Source organism: Typopeltis vanoorti, chromosome 23 (genome assembly GCF_054136105.1).
Source record: "Typopeltis vanoorti isolate ZY-2024b chromosome 23, IOZ_Tvanoo_1.0, whole genome shotgun sequence".
In the NCBI taxonomy this organism is placed as follows: Eukaryota; Metazoa; Arthropoda; class Arachnida; order Uropygi; family Thelyphonidae; genus Typopeltis; species Typopeltis vanoorti.
The window spans coordinates 79,945,562-79,970,592 of record NC_143571.1 but is presented as its reverse complement, the minus strand read 5'-3'; the positions used below and the strand labels follow the sequence as shown (position 1 = coordinate 79,970,592).

General features: G+C 34.8%; 1 protein-coding gene across 1 annotated transcript in view; it reads left to right on the top strand.

The window, feature by feature from the left end:
* Nucleotides 1-675: 675 nt before the first annotated feature.
* LOC150094026 (dopamine D2-like receptor) overlaps nucleotides 676-25,031 on the top strand; it is a 196,207-nt gene continuing 171,851 nt past the window's right edge. The window contains exon 1 of the mRNA XM_090413006.1: nucleotides 676-714. Coding sequence (XP_090269132.1) covers nucleotides 691-714 — 24 coding nt within the window. The 5' untranslated portion in view covers nucleotides 676-690. The remainder of the gene's footprint in view (nucleotides 715-25,031) is intronic.

Here is a 25,031-nt window from a genome sequence, read left to right as displayed (position 1 = left end):
TCCGCTAGGTGGTGCTATACTCCATTGTATCTTATCGTAACATGGATTTCTGACTTTCTTCTACAATTCTTTAATGTTGGTTAGAAGGTCATATTTATTTTCAGAATGCTCTGTACAAAATTATGGTGTCCTAATTTTCATGAATTACTTTTTTTTTAAAGCAGAATTCAGAACTCTGTTAATAAACAGGCACACAAAAAATATTCATGCCGTTCAGAAGATTATGTTGTGAAATAAAATGATTTTTCTGTTATCATGCTATTAAATCCTAACAATATACAAGTGACAATGTTGGCCCTTAAGACAGAATCCATGTCTTTAACTCTGAATAATATAACAACAACGTTTACTGGAGAAACTCAACTTCTTTCTCGTCTACCTGATACCTCCAACTATAGCATAACAGCAAATTTTTCTTCGGTAGTCCCCGACTGCACGATTTATGCTAATTCTTCTGGGTGCTGGTTGCAGAATACATCATCTAACAATTCCCTGGAGATCCGTGCAACTTACGAGGGCGGAACAGATAAAGTTTATTGGGCATTGCTGTTAGTGTTACTACCTTTTATGGCTGTGTTCGGAAATATTTTAGTAATCTTAAGTGTGTATAAGGAACGCAGCTTGCAGACAGTGACCAACTATTTTATCGTCAGCCTTGCCTTTGCTGACCTTTTAGTTGCAGCTGTAGTAATGCCGTTCGCTGTATATGTGCTGGTGAGTATTCATGATTTATTATTTATATTTAATGTATTAAAGCGAAGTATAATCAAGCCTGGATCAGCGTTTCCCAAAGTCTGCTCCGATGCCAGACACGTTCTTGAAAAAAAAAATTACCGGTCCTCAGAACATATATTAATATCCAGATATGAGCACGAACTACTGATAGAAATATCAAAATATAAACGTAGACATATATAATTATGGTTTACTTTTAGTTTCATTTTTTGAAACATTTATGTCACACAGTAGTACTTTAAATACTCTATAGTAGTTTAGTATTGTATGATTGTTCTTATTTATTTATTTGTATGCTTTTATACATTCATAGAGAACATATACTGTACTTGATTCAGATCTGTTGTGTTACCAGATATCATTAAAATTATCAGATCTATTTACCTGTATTTACAAATCTACTTAATTCAACATCTTCACATAGGTGTTCATGATGAGAGACAAACAAATTATGCTGAAAATCCAGTCCCTGGTTACGTAAAGGGAAACGCTGATCTAAATCCTTTACTTGAACAGTACTTAAGTTACCAAACTATTAAATGAACAGTATACAATAATATAGTATATATGTGTAGTGTATACGTAATTTTCCTTGAAGTAAATTAAACATGCATCTTTATCCGTCAATTAAATGCTTACAGACATGCAGTCTTCTTTAAAAAAATGAATGGTATAAAAACATAAATAGCTTGGCGTATTATTTAATTTTTTTTTACTCCTGCTAATAAGAGCTATCATATTTCTATAGGGATTTAAGTTTTTATGAGTTGTATTTAAATATATTGAATTTCTTGCATAAAATGAAAGTACATGTCTTTAATGCCATTTCTTTTTAATTTTGTGTCTTTTATCATTTGAAATAATCATATTTAATCATAATTTATGAATAAAACGAAACAAACTTAACTGAGTATAAATTTGAAGTACCGTTTGGAAAATAATTATTTATTTCTAAGATTATGCACAGAGCTTATACGCATCTATTTGTAAGGAAATAAAAAGACTTAACTTTTATATGGAACTAACTCTCATAAGTAATACAAATGGCATGAGCTAACAAAATAAAAAAATACAAAATCGTTCTCATTACTTATGAAACTTAATAGTTCCAAATTTTGTCAATATAGGGCGCAGTCTTCTGACGTTTTTCGATATTCTACACATGTTAAATATCTAGTCTTTTGTGCAATGAAAAATGATAAAATTGAGCAATACATTTTTCGTTAAGCAAAAGCACATTTACTTATAAACTTTTACTTAGGCGGAATATTATCCTTAATGGCCATATAACTTCGGCGATATTTGTAAGTTATCTGTACATTATAGTTCCGATAAAATCAAGTCGTTCTTCATCCTCTAAGCTTTTTTATGAAACAAGAAGAATGAAAATAAATGGTATTTTCAGGAATAAATTCTTGCTCGGAATGGCATCCGTCTATTATTAAAATACTGCAATAGATATTTTAGTTATAACGGAGTGAGGCTGATTGCCTTCCGTTTTTCACTTATAAAACAAAGAATATCTTTTTCACAATATGACCAATAATCAGATATTCTAAAGACATTTTTAAATTAATGATAAAATGTATTGGATTACGTTTTCAACGTTGTTTCATTATATCGATTCAATTATTTATGCACGTGCTTCCAAATTATAGATTGTAATTTAATAATAATAAAATAATACTAACAAATAGTACTAAGGAACATTAAAACGGATTCATACATAGTCGGTTTATTATTTTTAAAGATTTTTTTTAATGTGCGTGCGCCTGCTATTTTATAGTATTATTCCTCTCTGTTGAAAAAATCAGCTCCATAACATTTAAAAATGTCGAAATGTTGTTCGACCAAGTTTTACTTCAGAAAAACTCTGAAACTCAATTTCCGAACTTCCTGGTTCGATGGAATTCTTAAAATTCTGTATTTTCCACTCCATCGGATTCCAACGTTTTCTTCTGTAGGATGCTCAGGTGGTGCCAACGTCCAGCAGCTGCTGTTTACATTTCTTACAGAGTAACAACTTGACATCAGGTATCAACATCTGTATGAAATGCCCGTTCTCGGTACTTTCCAGGGGGGGGGGGGAACACGTTTTCCAAAACATTACCGAAAGATACGAGCTAACTGGTAGAAAGGGAGTTTGTGCACAGAGTAATAGAAAACGAACATTGGTATCTGGAAACACATGAGGCAAACTCTTAGATTTCGTGCTGATAAAATTCCTTGTCGCAATATTCATACCGATATGGTCTATCCTTGATCAATGACACCGCAAATAGAATTCTTGTCCTGTTCGTCTACTATGCGAAGAATCCCGGTGGTTTATGAACCACCATATTGACAAAGATGTGTATACACGCTGTCTAAAACGATGTAAAATAGTGGAAGCTACTGCTTTTATTTTAGAGTTCATTTATTACATAAAAAGTATCATAGAGTTTCTTGCATTGTGTACCCCAAGCAAATAAATACATATATAAATAAAAAAATACTAAAATAACAAACAAAAATACAAAAAAGTAAAGTTTTTAACATTTTTTTCTCTAAAGTTATTTCCCATATATTATTACACCATTTCTTGTTTTTTATAGTTTTTAACTGCTTTTTTTCTCTAAAGTTGTTTACAATATATTAATACACCATTTCTTGTTTTTTATAGTTTATAACTGCTTTTTTCTCTAAAGTTGTTTAGAATATATTAATACACCATTTCGTGTTTTTATATATAAATATAATTAATCTAAATATAATTTATATTATTTTTTATGCTGTCTTATCCTATTTTTGTTAGGAGTACCGTGTCCCTTTATAATGTCATTGGCTTTTTACTCAAATTTTAGGGCATCACTGATGTTTTATATGGGCAGATATATGAAGAATATATAGAAAGAAAAACCGAACATATCTTTATGAGATGTAACCCGGCGTATGGCGATATACATTCGTTGTTAAAGGAAGGATGTATGACTGAATAGAAGGGGGAGTGGGGCTTGGAAGATGTGGGAGAATTATTGGTGAGGCAAGAGCATGTGAACTTTTTTGAAAAACCGAGGTTTTGTTATTTTTTTTAAAACAAAATTGAGGATGGCCTGAGAATGCTTTGGGATAGGGATGAACATAGAAATGTTTAGGTAAGGAGAAGGATATTATGTGATAAGATCAGGGGTGGGAGAATGGGTGTATGAGCCGTTTCGACAGTACGTCGTCTTCGGAGACCGTCAGGGAAGTCCCTTACCTATTATAATTAATATGTTTTCATTCTGATGTTATTTTCATACAAATATAATTGCTTCTCGATTTGTATCAAATTAAAATATACTTTATATAAAATAATTAAAATTATTTTTATTCATTTATGTTTAATTGCAATTTAAGTAGAGATTCTTCATATGGTTACATAAACATTCAAATATACTTTATATATGTAAAATTTAATGTAAATACAATTTTGTATTTTTATGAAATGCAATGAGAATTTAATATTCAGCAATTTACGTTGAATTTAAATTTGTCAATTTAAATTTATATGTAATTAAATTTTTTATATTTACAATCAAAACTTTTATATAATTAATTTTTTCATTTTTATTTTATAGCCAATCAGTTGATTAATTCATAATTAGCCTGCCATGATAATTTTTCTAAGTTATTCCATGTGGAAAGTAAATAAGACAAAATTCGTTAAGCGTATGAAAAGGAAGATAAATGCTTTTCTGAAAGAGAACAAGCTGATATAAAGAATTAATAAAGCAATTGATTTTAATTATGTTTCTTATAATTGCTTTTGTAATAAGGGAAGTCGTTAAGTTCGTTTCCTCGTTTGATGGGAGTAGTGCTTTAAATCTATGGTCTTGATAATGAAGCATTCTTTTGTTTATCAGTCAATATCTATATAGCAAGGATGTCATAAGAAAATCAATATAACCTTGGTTCAGTCCATTTCAATATGTCATTTACACAAGGCTCTATCTAGTACGCTTATTTTATTTTATGAAGGTTACACATTGATTTTTTTTTTGCCGAGAGCAAATTAGTTTTCATCCACTCATTTCATGCATTTAAAAAAAATCTGTTTCAGCTAGAATGAGTTTTGAAGGTCCGTTTTGGTGACGGATGTCATCTTCTTGGACGAAAAATTTCATATGATTACGTGTTTTTTTTATATTTAAGCAGTGATTAAAAGTCCATTTTCCAATCATGTTGTTGTATGATGACACCAGTCATCATCACTGGCGCACCCGAAGAGCGGGGGGGGGGGGGGGCTTCCCCAAAGAAAAAGGAAAAAAAAAAAAAAACACTACAAAAATTTCCAAAAATCTTTTCCTAATTAAAATTTTATTTATGTTGTGTCGTGTCTTCTATTTCTATATTACTTATAAATTAGCGATCATTGGAGATGTTCAGTCATAGGTCGTATGCGATGCGTAGTGGTTCTCAAATCGTCCAAGATTAAATCCTGAGTGCGCTACTGGTCATCACAGTAACTGAATGCGTAATCCCCCCTTTTTTAGGCCTGTGGTGTTGACATATTATCATTGCAGTAGATAATTTTTATTATTAAATTACCCTTCCACGTAAGATAAATTTTCATTTTTAAGTATCTATAAGTATCATTCTTTATTTTTCGTCTACAGACATACTAGTTACAAGTTTAGACATGCTATTAAATAAAAATTTTAATTCAGCACTTTTACATATATTAATGATAATTTAAATTCTGGGATTATTAAAAGTTTAAATATTTAAAAAGATACTCGGCACTTTTCTCAAAAATTGGCGCTGTTCAGATGATTACTTCTATCTCCTTCCCCCAGTTCAATTGAAAAATCCCTTATAAAGGTTCCTCTCATACCACAACTGGATCTTTCTATTCAACCATCAGCTCTGTAGTAATTACGATGAGTGTGTTATCAGGTCATTTTGCGGTCTTGACAGGGATTCGAGAGTTTTCTCTTCGTGACTTAAAAACCAAATTCATTCAAGATCGATTGTAAAAAGACAGAAAATGTTACTCCCATCAGGACTAGATTTAAGGTTGTTGTGGCCCTAAGCTATAATTATTAAGAGGCCCCTGTATTGAGTAAAGGCCACCTCTCCTTGTAATGTGAAGGCGTAAATTGTAGTTTAGGCATAATCAGCCATGTCCCATCTTACAACACACGCCTTCTTCACTGAACAGGTAGGCGTTTAGCCAAACCGCGTCAAGAAAATACCCGAAAAAAATAATCAAAAGACAGTCATCATTCAGAAGAATGGCACTAATACCTAAACTATTTCATTAGCATACACTTTCGTTTCATTTCATGACGTTGTTGTCAAAGATGAATAAGAGGCGGACTGAAAAGGAGTTTAAGAAACTACCAGTAGAGCATGGAATATGCCAGCTAGGAATTCCTCCTTCGCGAGGATCTTTGATGTAGTGCTGTCTACAGAATACGTTGCTAAGAGTGAAAGTTCAGCTCGCGCCAAGACGAACTTGTTAGGATCGATGCACAAAGAATGCTTGGAGGAGAGCACATTGCAGCAGCTATGCCATGCACGTGCCCATTGTAGTGACGCTCTGGGGACTACCTCTCTTTAGAATTCTTTCTGACATTTTTATTTTCCGTTCCTGTACTTATCCCGAGAGCGGGACATCCACCCGCACCCTCCCCTGTCAGATACTCCGTAATAAAAGGAACGAATTGCGTCGGCCGCATGACGAAAAGATATGACAGATTTCAAGAAATTCATAAGAGGAGTAGAAAAACACAGCATCCGACTCCTTATCTCGTTGACACACTTGCTGTTGTTCGCGTCGAGAGACAACTTATCTTTTTTTTCACTGTTAACCGAACGAAAGCTGCCAATACCAGCAGAAACACGTTAGAGAAAGTTTGATTTTTTTTGTATGATAAGCAACAACAACAAAAAAAAGAAAAAAAAAGAGAAGAATTTCTAAATGTTTAAAATAAACTTGTTTTCAAGCGTGTGTAATAACATGAATAAATTTCAATCTTGTTTCGTAAGGAACTGAAATTTCGATCTCATAATCAAGTGACGTTTAGCACAGATTTTACGAAATGGTCATAGTTGGGTATTTTCTATTAATCAATGTGTTCGTTATTTCGAAAAAATAAAAAAATGAGAATGCCTTTGGCTGTTTCATCCAAAACAGATTCGAATCTGGCTTTGGAAGAAATTTTATAAGAGCATTCGATTGATAAGTTAGCTCTCTCTCTCTTTGTCTCTCTCCAAAGCAAGCAATAACGACAGAAAAATAATATACGAAATTAACAGATATAACAGAGTGGCCTCATGGTTGGTTCTGTCAATTCAAAATAATGGAGTCTAGCTCTTCATTTCTTCAACGGCATCCAGATTGTTTCTGTAAGCGATGTCTTCAGATAGCTCCATGAGAAAAAGTTACAAGGGATGAGATCTAGAAAATACGTAGCTATGACAATCCTTATCCGAAATATGTAGAAATTTCGTGAGATATCCATACCTTAAATTAACCGATACATTTAAAGGAGATTAAGTTAGCTTCAAGTATTCAGAGTCTCTTGGAGGAGGAAAACAATCTGAAAATACACATTGCTTCGGGCGGAAGGTGTAATGATGTCTTCAGTATTTTATGTCAGTTTTTTTTTTTTTTTGTAGACCTGTGGCGTATTATAATATTAATTTATTTCAATAGCTCATAAAATGAACTTCATAATTAAGATGTACTGCACATTTTACAAAACCGAAGAATACCATCTAAATTCTATATATAATAAAAGTCAACATGCATAGATTAATGTAATTGACTTAGAGATTGAAATAATTTTACATCTGCTTGAATAATATTTATGGCTCTATCATATTATAATGTATCCTAAACGATTTTCCAGAACTTGGCCTCACTGCGTACCCAATATCGCAATGTTTTTGATATAAGTATCTTCCTTTTACAGGCATAAACTTGTTACTGTTGGACGGAGTCCGAGTCACTCCAGACTTAGGAATGTAATGATTGATGTGTCATCATATTAAGACATATATGGTAGACCTACAAAAATTTTCTCAAAAATGGAAAAACACATCCTTCCATTTCCAGTACAACAAACACAGCTCTTTGCATCCTGTATTTCGTTTTCCTAAACCTAGTTTATAAATTAATTTCTTATATTTGTTTTCAAAGACATCATTTTTTATTAATATGAATAAAAATAATAATCCACCTATTTCCTTTAGGCAAGTTTTTCTCTTTTTTCCACCCCCTATCTCTTGTGTTAAAGAACATGAGTGCCACAAGTTTAGTAATCTTACTGTAACCTGCACCACCCCCACCATCACTACAATATGACATGCATACACACAAGTGGTGTAGTGATCGTGTATCGTTTATTTAATAATTATAATTAGTAATTATAGTTATTAATTTTAAGATAAATTTAGAGAAATCAGTAATTGTAAATTATTTTTTTTTACCATCTGTGTTATTAAAATTTATAATTTTTAACACAATTCTTATAAGGACTGTCTTAAAGAGGCGAAGCAAAAATGCTTTTCATCTTCCCCGTTATCTGTAGAGGACTATATGGATAAAATGTTATTGAGCTATTAAAGCTCTGATCATGGCAGGAGGGTAACAGCAATAGCCGAGCCTCAGTTAGAACTTCATTGGCTACAGCAGTGCCATCCATTACCCTCACGGTCGATTAATCCTTTAAACACAATTCTTAAAAGAACTGGGCGATGGACTGAGTCCTTGACTCTTTATCCCGTCATCTGAATGAAGAAAATCTGTGTGGATGAGGTGTTATTGAGCTAATAGCTCTAGCCATGGCTGGATAACGGCAATAGCCGACCCTCAGTTAAAACTTCATTGGCTATAGCATTGCCATTTATTACCCTGGAAGCCCTAAAAAGGACTTTTCCGGGAATCAGGTGTTCATTCCCTTTTGTGATCTTTAAACACAATGCCATGTAAGGACTGGCTTAAAGGGGCGAAGCAAGAATGCTTTTCATCTTCCCCGTTATCTGTAGAGGACTGTGTAGGGATAAGGTGTTATTGAGCAATTAAAGCTCTGATCATGGCAGGAGGGTAACAGCAATAGCCGAGCCTCAGTTAGAACTTCATTGGCTACAGCATTGCCATCCATTACCCTCCAAGAGTATTGGATTGATTTCTAATCTCATTTTGAACACAATGCATTTTCAACATATCTAATATAATCGACTGAAAACAGAAATAAAAAGGTGTATTGCTAAATTTAATAATAATTAAAAGTTTCAGTAATTTTATAAGAAATTTTATTTAATATAATAGAATATTATAATTTAAAATAATTGTATTTTGGAAATATTTTATTTTTTTCAGTTATATGTTAATATTTACACGTAATTAATTATATGTAGATAATTGGGATTATCTCAGAATGGTTAAAACAGTATTTAGTCTTCCGTAATATAAGAAAAGTACTCCCAAAAGATTTAGTATTCTGAAATAATATATACTAATCAATAGTATAATAGCTACTGATTATGTACACTTCAATTTTGGAGTGTATTGCTAAATAATACAGGTATTTTCCATTCAATTACCGTTTATCAATATGTTGCACACTCTGATTTCTTGCATTTTAAATAATTGGTTAGTCACAAACCTAAACCCAAATAGAAAAAGAAAAAAACACTATTTTACAGTTTCCGCGAAAGCAAAATGGAAACCGCTGGAAGCAGATTTAAAAGCATTTACCACGACGCTGGGAGGAATATTTTCCTCACTGCGACTAGGTAAGTAGTAACATGTGCCGGATGTAGCATCACTTTGGCCATGTGATATTGATTAGGTGAATTGATTGTTCGTTGCTCGAACGCCGGTAGGGTTGACTGACGCGTAAAGAAGTCTGAGAGAAGTAAGAAGTTCAGCCTTCTAAGAAATGGGTGTACTATCAAAGGAGAAAGATGTGGAAGAGAGAAAAACCGAAATTCTTATGATAATCGGCGAGACCGAATATGCGTACTCATTTCTCTGTTTGCAATAGTAAAGAGAGAAGAACAGACACACATTAAGAGAGTATGAAGGGATAGGTAAACTGACAAAGCAAGAGTAAGAAAGGAAATAAGAAACTTGGAAATTGAAAAGGTGGGTAGATAAGACAAAAAATGAGAGAAGAGGCAGATAATTGTAGTACAGCAAATTGAGTGAAAGATAACGCTGATGCAAGATAGAGAGAGAGAGAGAGACTAAAACAGAAGAATGAACCTGATAAAATGATAATTTGGAAGAAAAAGAGAGCATGTTTTGGAAAGAGGAAGATGGTAGACAGAAGAGGAAAAAGTGAAAGAAAAGAACGAGAGATATAAACACTTAATAAGAAAGAATGGGTAAAGATACAAGAGTATATAATAGGATATAACAAGAGAGAAATAGAGAGACAGAGAATAGAGAGACAGAGAAATAGAGAGAATGGATAGGAGAAAGATATTAACCGAGAAGTGGCGTTATGGGAGGTTGTGTTGGTTGGTATAATGACAAAAGAACGAAAGCTGTTAGGCTGGTGTTTATTTAATTATTTATTTTCATATATCTCACACCCAAATGGTTTTTTATGTGAACCTATAAGTGCATTCGCACTGGCTGAACTAAGGATTTTTTATCTGTTTTTTATGGATTTGATATATTTTCGGTATTTTTAATTTATATTATACATAGTTCTGAAATCCTACTCATGAGAACCAACATGAATTTGTTTTCAATAAGTAATCACACATCGAGAGAGGAAGTTCATCTCCCACCTAAAGACAATCACAAACATCCATTCTCACTGAAGGATTCGAACCCGCAGCCTGTTGTTTGGGAGCACATACGCTGAACACTTGGCCAGCCCAGGCAAGCATTGCTAATTGCGTGTACTCTTCGATTGGTTTGTCTGTTTTGGGAATGGAAAACCTATTACTCCTATATTATTATCATAACTTATCTTCACGGAATCCAAGACTCATCGGTGGAGATCCACTGTAACCATTTCACATTATACCTTCCATACCTCTCCACGCCGACAAAACACTGACAATCATCAAGCAGCCTATTTTATTCATGAGTCGCTCTCGATATGAGATTGTCTAAGCCACGTTCATGTGAAAGTCTTTAAAAGTTTCACCCTAGTCCAGTACAGTATCGAACCCAAGTCTTGCTAAAAGGGGAAATGTCTTGATGCGTCTCGACTGCACTACGAGAAAGAGAGAGACAGAGAGAGAGAGAGAGAGAGAGAGAGAGAGAGAGAGAGAGATGAATTATGAGTACTCAAAATAGTTGTTTACAAAACTTTAAATAGTTGATTTAAAAATGGTTCATGGGATAAATCGGGTGATACAATCACTAAAAGCGCGCAAGAGCAAACAAAAATACCATTCACTACGTATTAAGACTCCTTATATGCGTCCGAAGATTGGTCTTTACGTGCCATTAACCAGTATGAAAAACGTTTTACGCTTTCCATGACATGAATAATAAGAACGTAAAATGACAATGAAATAAAATATAACCAAGATAATATAAAATATAGACATTGAAGACTCCCAAAAGAATCCCAGCAAGTAGTAGTGAAACCAGAAAAGATTGGTAATTGATTCGAAATGTTTCGAAAAGCGAAGCAATAGCAGTTAAAAGAAATCCTTCACCTCTTTTATTAGTCCTAATACATTCCACTAAAGGGCAGAGCGAAGCGATGAATCTCCACCCATGTCAAATATGCGGCACTAGTGATTAAGAAGTAATGAAGTAGAAGAAAAGAAATTGGAAACAGCTACAGTTAGAGGAATGAGAGAAAGAGGTTGTGGAGTGGTAATTCATCTCTCGGATTTATTTTCTGAAGTTCACGTCTGGAGAAAATTCTAGGAGTAAGAATAACTCTCCATTCCATTCTAAATACCCGAGGAGAATATACGGCCCATTCTTCTTTCATTTAAAATTATCATTCCCAGTTGGAGCTCAAATAATTTCAATCTTTAATTCCCACAATTACTCAGGCTTATCATTAAGCAAATTTATCTTCTTAAATTATTGAACGGCTCCAATTTTGTGTTTGTTAGATATCGTATTAATTAAAAAAGAGAACTGCGCAGGCCAATCAAATCTTACCAATAGATTGTGACGTGTCTTTATGACGCAAGAAAGTGTGAAATGCGTAGAAATTCATTTTATGGGTTACGTATTACATGGTTTTTTTTCTTTTTTTTGAAACGTACATTAAGAATTCGTTATTCGTTATAATTACAAATATGTATTATTTCCATCTGATGCATTCTCTTATAATTAAGTTTTATTCTACGATTTAATGCATTTATGTGTCATCAGGATTTTCCCCCCTCGTATTTAATGAAGCAAAAAAAAGCGACAAGTCAAAAAGATTAATGTCTTAAAACAAAAACAGTAGTAAATAGGCTATCGAAACCGAGACTAATTCGTGCAGTTTGTAACTTTAAGAATGAAATAAAAAGGCTACACTGGACCATATAGCAGATGTCGATTCACACGAAACATAACTGATGTGTTTGCGTGACCACGTTGGTAGATTCTTTCTCTCGCTAAAGAAACGGCTCTATATCGTAACTGAGTTATCTCCCAGGATATCCGATGAAGCAAAGTTCTTCCGCCTTTATTTTGAGGTCGTCATTGGTCTCCATTCTTTAGCTATTGCCAAGGATCCATTTCGATCTTATATTCAATTTTTCACGAAGTATTAAACAAACTTCTGTACAGAATTTTTACTTTTGTTTTCAGTTTTAAAAGAACAACCATTAATAATTGATTTTTGACCAATCCAAATGTGTTCAGTCTGTTTTATGGTTTTGTAACATTCTCGTTGTATTATATTTTGTCTCTGCTAATGATTGGTGGAATTCTTTGTGCTATGGACTCACAACAACAAATCCCATTTAAAAAGATTAAAAAAAAATAAAATTAAAAATTCAAGAGATTAAATTGCAAAAAATAAATGTGCAGTAACTCCCAACACATAGTCGTTCTTTAGGGGAGAAAAAAAGGAAAATCTCAATTAGAATGAAGCTATTTCCCTCAACAGTTCATACGTTTTAGATTTTTTTAGAACGATGTGGATCTTGCCAGTGTTTAGAGCTCATTTATGCCTAAGGGAAAACATGGTCGAAGCTCACCTAAGAGTAACTTGAGAGATTTCGTGGCTAACAAAGAAAAACAACTGTAATACTCAAAATGTTTCTTAAATATTGGACACAGTAAATAAAAAAAAATCACAGGATGGTCATTAATACCTAACAGGTGTTAATTATGGTTGCCTAGAGAAAATCGAAATATTATTATTGATGAAAGCATTTGCTCAGAAATAACAATGCATATTACTGGGAGTAATTGATTTAAAGTAATATTTTCAGCCGTGTGTTGTTACTTCTGCTCTCTTAGTATAAACTGCCAGTGAGATGATTAAATCAACTATTGTGGGTTGTAAGTTATTATGATATTTAATAGAAATTTTCTTCCTTTATGCATTGCATAAAAATCAGGTTATAAACCTATTTTCACAGGTAAAATTCTACTTATTCCGGCTTTGAAGTTAAAGAATTAAACAAGAAAAGTCAAAATGATCTGCAAGCTCCTTATAATTTTTTTCAGAGAAGTCAAAATGTCTAATCCTGTCTAATAAACACGGAATTGCGCTGTTCGATGAGACTGGTTTATCACCTAAATTCTTCTACAAATATTCATGCCACAGTGGGATTGGAACAAACACCCTCTTGGCTAGATAAAAGGAAGAAACGTTAGCTACATGGCATTCAATGCTGGGAAACTGCTTTTCATTTCACGTCTTTCAAGTATTTTCCATTGTGCAACGATTACAACATCTACGTTATGTCATCAGTGATTGCGTCACTTTTTTCTCACACTTAAAGAAAGAGTCTTCATATTTCAACCGTTTTATTGTTTTATCTGCCGGCGGCATAGTTTTGCTGTTCAATACCTGAAAATTTTTTTCTATCTACGATGTTTTTGACCTTTAGTACAAAAGATGAAAAAAAAAATGAACGAAGGTTATCTCTAGACATTTTTTTTAATATGAACTCATAATAACGCATCGTAAGATAGTCATTTTTTTTGTCTCATTCCTTAAAGGAAGTCTGGATTAAATGACGCTTGTATCCCAAGTATTCAGTGATGGTTGGGAAGTAAGGACCTCCTCATCTTGAGAATCAAGTGCAGTCAGCAAAAGAATTCAGTTTAAAAGCAGAGAAAAATATCAAAGAATTGCATCAAAAGCCAGATGTCGAGTTACATAGAATAGTAAGATCGAACAAAGGCGATGTTTACTTGTCTGGCGGGTGTGATTGAAATTTGTATCCATTTAATTAGCATTTCAGACAACTCGAAATGCCATTTAACTGACATTTCAGGCTGTCTGCAATAACTACTGAAAACACACCACTGAAATAAAAAGTTGCATTTGAAGACCACGGGTCCATATTGCGTTAGTGGATTTGACATATTCTCAAGACCTACTATTACCATCACTACAAGGTTATGCAATCATCACGCAAATCTGTTGGACATTGGCGTTTTCATTAATGCTATGCATGTATATATACGTTTAATCATTCCCAACTACTCGGGCGCCATCTACATCAAAGTATAGGAATTGAAGAACACTAGTTGTCAGTCAGATATAAACCTCATGATATAATACCTTACATAATCAAGTTTTTAAAGTATAAATTTATAGCAAACCGTATAATATTTGAGCAAGAGACAATCTTATGCTAACTAATAAATTTAGAAGCTATATTTATTAGAACGGCATCGAATGCATAATATTTAAAGAAAATATTGCCTAAACATACAGCAAAAGACATCCCAATGATCACAGAAACGTAAACTAATCATCAACATACCTTCAATAACAACTTTGTATTATAACACGTTAAGTTATTAAAACAGAAAACGTAGGATGAAATGCCACAAGCTATTTACATTTTCGCACGTCATCGGCCTTAGCAAAACAGATTTCTCCGAACTGCCAGAAATGGATATCCAAAAAATAACAGTGGACCCCCACTCGCCCTTGGAATAAATCGCTCAGCGCAATAGTTTCATATAATGTTTATGCTTCTTTGTATATGTTGCTTGAAAAAACTTTAACGTGATATTTTTAATCTTAAAATGACAGTTAATCTATTGCAATAACATAAACAAAAAAACACCTAAACCGAAAATGATTAAAGTTTCTAGGAGCTTGATACTAGAAAAATAAATAAATATTATACCACGACAATAACTTTTCACGTCAAAATAATATTAAAAAATGAACTAGTTCAAAAAATTACAACGGTTCACTTAAAAATTTCAAGTCAATTGTTACTAATTACTTGAAAGTAATTTTATTATTTATGCATCAGTTTTTGGTGGCAATCTTGTCCATAACACACTGAAGATCGATAGCACAGTGCTATCTCGAATGCTTAATAGTATTTTGCTACCTGTATAATTTACAAATGATTCTGTGAAATATAATTCGATCACAGTGACAATTGTGATCTCATTTCACTGACAATCGTCAGTGAAATGAGAAAAAAAATCTAAATATTGTTCATTTGTGAACTGCAAAATCAAAGGCTAAGTTGATCAACGAGTGCTACTGCTAATTGGTTCGTAAATATTACCGTTCTTGTATAAGCCAATTCTTGACCCAAATGATAAAGTTGCTCTCTTCTCTACTGCTAGTACTTGTGGCTTAGTTGATTTTGATGATGTCCTTGGGCTAGACAGCGTTGAATTTGAATCACCCCCCCCCCTTTTACGACGCAAAGAAACCTTTATGAGGCACTGTTCAATAGAAGGTGACTTATACAGAAGTATTAGTTTTTTTTTTTATGCTGCAAACCTTCCACGCGAAGAGAGAATTGAAACACAAAAAATACATTTAGGCTTAAAATTATGATTACCAAAGCAAACACGGGTTGGTACCGAGCCTTAGGGCTGCAAGTACCGAGGATTATATTATTATATACAGTATACCCTTTTTGTTCCTTTTTTATTCCTTACTTGCCTATCGAAGGAAGCTTTTCTGTGAAAATATAACAAATAAACCTCGAAGAAAGTGTTAATTATCTCTGAATAACATTAGTAACATTGTATGAATAATGCATATATATTGGGAAATAAAGGACAAACTTTACATAAAGGAAATTATCTTCTGGGGGACTTATCTTGGAGTGACGTGGAAACAAAATACACTTTAGTATAGTTTCATCTAAGAAGAATTTCCGTATATTAACAAGATTAATTACGCGGATTTTTATAGTTCAAAATTACCCCAGACAAAAACTCTTTTGACATTAATAGCTAACGTGTCCTGACATTCTGTATAATTAAGTATAGCTAAAAACTTGATATATACTTGAAAAAAAATAACTTCATATTGAATTTTTTGTCTCTATATTGTCTGTTTATATTGTCTCTACCAGGTTCTCACCCGCATTCTTCGCTAAATGCTCCCATTTCATGGTGTCATCCTTTGGTTTACAGAGTGGTACTTCAGTACGTCTATTCTGATCATGCGGTATTGTCTTTTCTTCTCATACCACCCTCAATGTACTCTCGTCTTACTAAGGGCTTTTATCATCCTATCACTACTCCTCAAGAACTTGCTTCCTGCCCATTTTTCATGCTGTTTATAGCCTCGTGTAGTTTATCATTCTCATTGTCTGTTTATCGTAAACTTTCTCGTCAAACTTGCTGCACAGTGTTATTCATCTTACAGTAGTTATTGTCTAACCTTCCTTTCTATCTTCTTTATACTTTTCGTCTTATGTTTCAAGTATTTTGTTTCTTATGATTTCAGTTATTCTACTCTGGTAATTTTCCCTTTACTTCATCTTTTCGAACCTGATTTTCAGTTCTAAATCCAGATTTATTACGTCTATAAATCTAGACTTCAGTAGATACCATTAAATCTCCTTTTTCTATAGCAGAAAGTCTGACAATGTCTCTATTTTCAGTCACTTCTATTTCTTTCCCAAAATGAAGTCTCGCCTTAAGGATCGATGATTTTCATCAATGGAAGAGATCAAAGTAGCTGAGATGAATATCATTTGAAAATCTACAAAATTGGTCTCTAAACTGTTTCGAAATTCTCTACTTCATGTTCCTTAACCTTTTTCGTCTCACTTATTTATCGGAATTTAAAACAATCCTCTCATCTCAACATTTTTTAAAAGTATTTTATGAAAAGATGTCACTGACATTGGTTGCAAGAAGTCCTTTCGCAACAATAGGAGCCAAATTCAACTGGTGAATCGTAAAGTTCCATTTTCAGAGCCGGCGCTCAACGTAAACGCAATTATTTATATTTTTGAGCAGTAAACAGTTCGTGTGCAATATTGTAGTCAAAAACTATTTTGACTTCATTTTTCACGCCTTTTCGCATATTCTAGAGGAAGATGGTCTCGTCAGTCTACGAAACTATTTGAAGAAAACTATTACATGATGCAATTGTTTTTTTATTTATTCTAGATGGTCATCACCTGTTGAAAGTTCAGAATAATCAAAGCAAAGTATTGAAAAATGCTTCCACAACTCTGACATCCAGATGGTACGATAGCAACATCACCCAAAGACAATGGTTACCTACTGGTAATTCTTCTCTTCCAATTCCAGAACTAATTACCTACTTTTATCAAGAACGGCTCAACCATACCACTATTATTCTTCCTCCAGCAAGAAATCAGGCTAACCCCAAAGAACTTAAATGTGAACAGAGCATCCATCACTGATGGTACGCCCCCTTTGTGATAAAAATGGTTCTCTAGGAACAGCTCCTCTATTATTTAGCTTCCTCAATTTTTCATACTCAACTAGTATCTGCTGTACTTCACGGAAGGACGCCTACATTCAGTCCATTCAAAGAAAGTATAAAAAAATTCAGATAGAAGTTCATCAAACTGCTATCGCTGTAGTTTTCTAAGCAACCATAAAGAAGTTCATCAATAGCAAACGTCTTCACAACTTGCTGATAAATCAGATAATGTAACCGGCAATACACATTTCTCCACACTCGATCTTCTAGACTTCACCACTCCTTCTTATCCAAGTCAAGGACAGGTCTACAAAAAACTCACTTAGTTGCTCTCGACATTTCTAAGCCTTTGATCGCGTCTTGCATAGAGGCCAGCTCGCTCGTCAACTACCATACTATGGGCGGCCTTCTACATTTTGCAGTTGGATAGCCAGCGTCCTCTCTGGTTGATCATTACGTGTCTTAGATGGTTTCTTCACTTCAGATTTCCTCACTAATGACACCGTACTTTCACCCACAAAAAATCCTCCCAGTTTTCTCATGGAAAGTTTTTTTTTGCCTCATGTACAGATGTATAGCAGAAACTAGCACTGTATCGATTCCAATCACGCCCAAGCATGAATCATTACTCGGACATATAAAGTAGCTCACTCAAATATTTTCTGCGATTGCTTGATGCCCCCCAAAAGAGGAAAATTCAGTTCCTTTCACAGATCCATTCTAGTTCCTCTGTTATTGAAATTCGATTTCTGCCTTATTCTTCCTCTACAGATACTTTCGCGGATAATGCTTTTACTAACCACCCACTATTATGTTACCATTTACATGGCGATCCCAAACTTATCAAACCAAAGTCGTTTCCTTGTCTTTCATTGGGACAGCTTTCCTCATTCTTTTCCCCAAAGAATGCAACCTTAAGATGTTCCAAACCACGTTAACAGATTTCGCCTTCTTATTTTCTTGCGGTACTGGTATACTGCATGTTTTGCGACCTTTCCTGTCTGAGTGGCATATAAAACAAAGGAAGAATGAGAGTAGTTTGAGTGCGAATAACCATATTCTATATCATAAAAGTAAAAGTCGGTGAAACTCTTGCTGTCTATTTCGTCGTAGTCCAGCATGATAACCACTATATGGCTCACTCGCTATTCACTTTTTTGTTTTAAACCTCTAACACTGAGCTATTGCATTGTAGGCTGTACTTTTATGGTAAAGTTCCTCCAAGTGCTCCAAAGGAAATTTAACTTTCGGCCTCTAACTGATTTTTTTTTTTTAAGATAGCCCCATTTACCGAAATAAAATCTCTATTGTAGAAAATATATAAGTTATTGTGTATGAAATATTTATGCAACAATAGTACAGTTAAATTGGCTATATAACTGTAGTTAGACTGCACACTATTTTCAGTTATTCTTATTGATTTGAAGTGGCTCAAAAACGTATCATGATTTCGAGTGTAAAATAGACTTCCGGATTATTTAACCATGAGCTCACCAGGAGCTCAATGACAGTACTAACGCTCAAGGTTCACAATCGCAGAGCAGATGGTGGGATTATCATGAAAATTGTAGTTGTGCAGCCTTAAAACGCACCGGCAACAAACCAAAGCAGATTTATAGCGGAACAGTAGATATTCCAATGTTAAAGAATCTAAGACCCTGTACATGGTCTTAGACTCTTTTAGGTCTTAGACAGTGATTATCCTGATTAATTCAGTGCTTCTAGTTTAAGAGTAATCAATAATTTATTTCATTTCCATCACATGATTAGCCAAACTTTCTGGTTTTTCAAACCGTTATCTAATGCGAAGGTTATAGTTATTTAGCAACATTCATTCATTTCTTCTACACAAATAAGTCAGCCGTGGACGTAGTTAGAAGATATCTTTAAGCCATGCGTTGAAATAAGAAAGTATGATAATAAAACAATTCTTGTGATATATATTGGATACCATGATCCATCCACCATTATAATAAGAGTCCATTTATGTAAGACAAAAATATTTTACTTAGATGGAAAAGACAAATGAGAAATGTAAACAAAATCGCTTGAACATGTTTTTTACACTCTGTATTTTGGTTGCAACACCATGCTGTTCAAGAGCGGAGAGTAGATATCCAAGGAAAATGAGGAAAGACGTTTTATTCAACTAGTATCAGTACAGTAAGTGAGTAGGCTCCTTTTTGATCATGTAAGGTAAAAATCCACACAAAACACAATGTGCAATATTTAGTACTCACAAGAAAATCTGTAATCTAAACTTCACATACTTAATTCTCCTACGTCACTGTCAGGATTCTTAGAGGATGCAACTGTGTTGCAGAAAAACTTCTCCCAAATATTACTATATCTAACCAATGGACAAGTTCGTTATATCATATCCAACCTTTTAAAGTCCTTAAAAGGAGTGGCTTAAAGGGGCGAAGCAAGAATGCTTTTAATCTTCCCCGTTATCTGTAGAGGACAGTGTGGGAAAAAGGTGTTATTGAGCTATTAAAGCTCTGATCATGGCAAGAGGGTAACAGCAATAGCCAAGCCTCAGTTAGAAATTCATTGGCTACAGCATTGCCATTCATTACCCTCCAAGGGTATTATTAATTACCGCATCTACATTGAAATAATCTTAAATTCTTAAAAGAACTGGGCGATGGACTGAGTCCTTGACTCTTTATCCCGTCATCTGAATGAAGAAAATCTGTGTGGATGAGATGTTATTGAGCTAAAAAGCTCAATAACATGGCTGGGTAACGGCAATAGCCGAGCCTCAGTTAAAACTTCATTGGCTACAGCATTGCCATTTGTTACCCTTGAAGTGCTAAAAAGGATTTTTTCAAAGGATCACCGTACACTTCAAATAATCTTATTCTTATAGTTCTTATAAGAACTGGGCGATGGACTGAGTCCTTGACTCTTTATCCCGTCATCTGAATGAAGTAAATCTGTGTGGATAGAGTGTTATTGAGCTAAAAAGCTCTAGTCATGGCTGGGTAATGGCAATAGCCGAGCCTCAGTTAAAACTTCATTTGCTACAGCATTGACATTTGTTACTGGAAGTCCTAAAAAGGACTTTTTCAATCTCTGCTAATTACCTAATCTTCAAATAATCTTATATAGTCCTTATAAGGACTGGCTTAAAGGGGCGAAGCAAGAATGCTTTTCATCTTCCCCGCTATCTCTAGAGGACAGTGTATGGTAAGGTGTTATTGAGCAATTGAAGCTCTGATCATGGCAGGAGGGTAACAGCAATAGCCGTGCCTCAGTTAGAACCTCATTGGCTACAGCCTTGCCATCCATTACCCTCCAAGGGTATTGGAATCTTCATTGTCAAATAATCTTATAGTCCTTATAAGGACTGGCTTAAAGGGGCGAAGCAAAAATGCTTTTCATATTCCCCGTTATCTGTAGAGGACAGTGTAGGAATAAGGTGTTATTGAGCTATTAAAGCTCTGATCATGGCAGGAGGGTAACAGCAATAGCCGAGCCTCAGTTAGAACTTCATTGGCTACAGCATTGCCATCCATTACCCTCCAAGGGTGTTGGATTGAATGAATCAATCACCGCATCTCACGGTCGATCGATTCACCCTCAGCCGTCAAATAATCTTATAAGTCCTTATAAGGACTGGCTTAAAGGGGCGAAGCAAGAATGCTTTTCATATTCCCCGTTATCTGTAGAGGACGGTGTAGGGAAAAGGTGTTATTGAGCAATTAAAGCTCTGATCATGGCAGGAGGGTAACAGCAATAGCCGAGCCTCAGTTAGAACTTCATTGGCTACAGCATTGCCATCCATTACCCTCCAAGGGTATTGGATTGAATGAATCAATCACCGCATCTCACGGTCGATTGTTCCTCTTCATATCCAACCATCGTCAAATAATCTGACAATTGACAATTGACATTTATGTCTTTAGGGGTGAAGCAAGATGCTTTTCATATTCCCCGCTATCTGTTGTGGTTGCAGTGAAGGTAAAATTTATGAGCAGAATGCTCGCCCTGATTGGGCATGGAGATTATGCATCACTAAAGGAGGCCAATATAGCTTTTGGTCTTCTGTATTTGAATATGTCCGTTGGATCGTATGCTGTAGCTTGTTGAACCAAATCGTTGGGATGTGTGGACGTCTTTAGGAAAAACTTGGTGGCTAAGGATCGTAGAAAAGAGAAGATATAGGGAATATTTGTGTCTCTGTGGAGTTGAATGTTTCTAACATACCACGGAGCATTCAAAATCATTCTCAGGCACTTGTTCTGCACTCGCTGTATTTTGATGATGTTAGCATTAGAGGTGTGGCTCCAGGCCGGAGAGGCATAGGTGATTATAGGACGAATCGTCAACTGGTATAGCTGCAATTTGATTCTGTTGCTGAGCTTGCTATTTCTATTAATTAGCGGATAGATCTGTGCTATGACTTTAGATGCCTTTGTGCATGCAGACTTGGTGTGTTGATTGAAAGATAGCTTTTTGTCGAGAATTACACCCAGGTAATTTGTTTCTGACTGCCAGGGAATTTTAATATTGAATAGTAACAAATCTCCTACAGGAGACAGTCAAATAATCTGTCCTTATAGTCCTTATAAGGACTGGCTTAAAGGGGCGAAGCAAGAATGCTTTTCATCTTCCCCGTTATCTGTAGAGGACAGTGTAGGGATAAGGTGTTATTGAGCAATTAAAGCTCTGATCATGGCAGGAGGGTAACAGCAATAGCCGAGCCTCAGTTAGAATTTCATTGGCTACAGCATTGCCATCCATTACCCTCCAAGGGTATTAACAGTAAACCATTTTCTTCTCTCTGCGAGCGCCTAAATAAAATTATAAAGAAGATATTAAAATTAATAAAAGGTGCATATGTATAACTATTTATTTTTATAAATATTTTAAAAATATCGAATAATTTAAATATTATTTAAATTATTACAAGGTTTACACTTATATTTTATATAAATTATTTTTTATTATATTATTAATTTATACCATTTATTATTTTTATCATTTTTAAAAGGTATGAATATTTGCGAGGTTATTGCATAATATATTTCATGGACTATTAAAGATAGTTTCATTGAATTATTTGGATCACGGTCGAAAGAATTAAGGCTATGTGACCAACGTTTCATGTCTGCTAATCGCTTATGAAGGTTCTTTGCGTTCCAGGTTCCAGTTCTTTGCATTCGAACCAGGATTTTTCCAACTGAATAGCAATGTTATTATTGAGTTAATTAAGGAGGAGCCCACAACATTGAGAGGAGTTTTTCCGGGTAGTTGTGTATGATTACTTGGATGATGACGGTGGCTAATCTCTAACTTTCTCTGCTAATATCAACACTTGTATCAAACAACTTGAGCGGGGGGAGGGGGCGAGCAAGAGACTGAAGCCACAGCCAGGCAGCTGTCAGAGAAAGGTAGCGGGATTACCTGGGATATACCGGTCAGGCTGTGGGAAGTTCAGCAGGTAATGTTCATAATCCCCGATGGTCGCCGCTTCCTTTGATATCCTCAGAAGTATTATGGATCACCTTCTCCTGAAGCCTTTTGACGGCGGTGATAAAGCGGTTATTCAATTAATTTCACGAGATTATGCTGTAATAGAAACAAACGCATTCACTTGGTACTTGACTTCCTTGAAACACATGTATCATAGAGTAGTTAAACATAGCGCGTCATTTTGTTTGTGTGTGTGTGTGTGTGTGTGTGTGTGTGTGTGTGTGTGTGTGTGTGTGTGTGTGTGTGTGTGTGTGTGTGTGTGTGTGTGTGTGTGTGTGTGTGCTGTTTTCGCCACTCTAAATACAACGTGGTCTGTCTAGCAGGTAGACCACGTTGTATTTAGAGTGGCAAAAACACTCTAAATATAATCTCAAAATTGCAGTCTACCTGCTTGAATTGCAGGTAGATTGCAATTCAAGCTTAAAAGAAAAACTATCAATGAGGTTTCTGTTTTCGAGTTTGGTTTTTATGGAGGAGGCAGTTACACAGATTTATTTTTTTTAGAAGAAACCTCTGCTACTGGGTATGAGACTGGCTGACTCACCTCTGCTTTAAAAGATATCTTATGAAGGTATTAATTTTTTGAAAAACCAATGAGATTATTTGATTAAAAAAGCAATATCGAACAACTTATACCTATTCAAATTTACATCTTTCACGACGAAGTGTTAAATCCATCTATAATTTTGGAGAGAAATTCTCTGGTATTTTTAATATATGGATTTCCCTAACCAGTGAGAAGATGGATAATGTTAGACAAGGATGTTACGATTTTATAAAGTCTGTCAAAAGATAATCTGGTTTAGGTACTTTCGGTAGACCACAGATATGTTATCATCTTCATTATACCCTCTTTTACCTTGCGGTGTCGAGGGTCCATTGATCGTCGGACCTCACTCCGTTACAGGATAAGGTGGTCAGCCTTATGCCTCGGTGTATCCTATGGCCTGTAGTGTTGCGTTCTCAAGACCAGTGTGCCTGCTTTGCGGGATGAAAAACCCCAGAATAAAGTGAGAAAAAACCCTGCTGTCCACGCCCAAGACTGGCTAACTTGGCTATGGCTGAGGAAGATTCTTCAGCTCCTCACGTCACCGACGGGAATCGAACCTAGGACACTCCTTCCCCAGGAATGTGGTTGCGAAGCGCATAGCCACTAGGCTAACCGCGCGGACCACAGATATTGGGATTTTAATTAATGCATTGATCTAAAGATATAAAGTTCAGTCCTTTTGACATCATGATAAATTTTGACATCATCTCCCTGTGGGGGGGGTATAGAAATCGGTCAAATGACACTGCTATCATTGGGATGAGGGAAATTTTATGATCACTAAAATACTTCAATAAAGGCTTCACTTTATAACAGGCTAGTGTAAACACCGACATTCTTAGTTTCAATCTCGTAGCCCAAGATCTAGAGAATGAAGATCGACGGTTTAAAAATCTCTTTTCGTTCGTTGATGTAACTCTGAAAATTTCAAATAGGAAAGATTTCTCTTATAATGACAAGAACTGAAGTTAGGTCATTTCCAATCAAAGGATACAATGTCCCAACATTGTTCTAATTGTGTTTTGTTTACTGAACATTTATTCAAATTCAAAATAATGAACAAACTCTACCTCGTACTAATGATAATACAATCCTATTTATTATGGGAGTGCTTTCAAAGGCAGCACAAAAATAGGATTATACAATGCAAGAGAATACGAAAGCTAATCTGTACTCTTAAACATGCGTTACTACTAAAAGATTAAATAAAATTAATTAAAAATAATCAGTTGCTCACTGTCAAGCAAAAGGTATCAAGGATATTCTGTCATGACAGGTGCTATTATTGATTACACTTTCTCTCTGTAATTGAGAACCCTCTTCGGGCACAGTTTTGTCTTGACGTCTTTGGTGTTCTCTATCTGTGTTCATCTTTACACGCTATCTTATGCAAATAAAAAAGAAAGTTAACAGGTTTCCTGTTATCACGGATCTCTGGGCACGAGATTAAAGAGGTGCATAGTAAG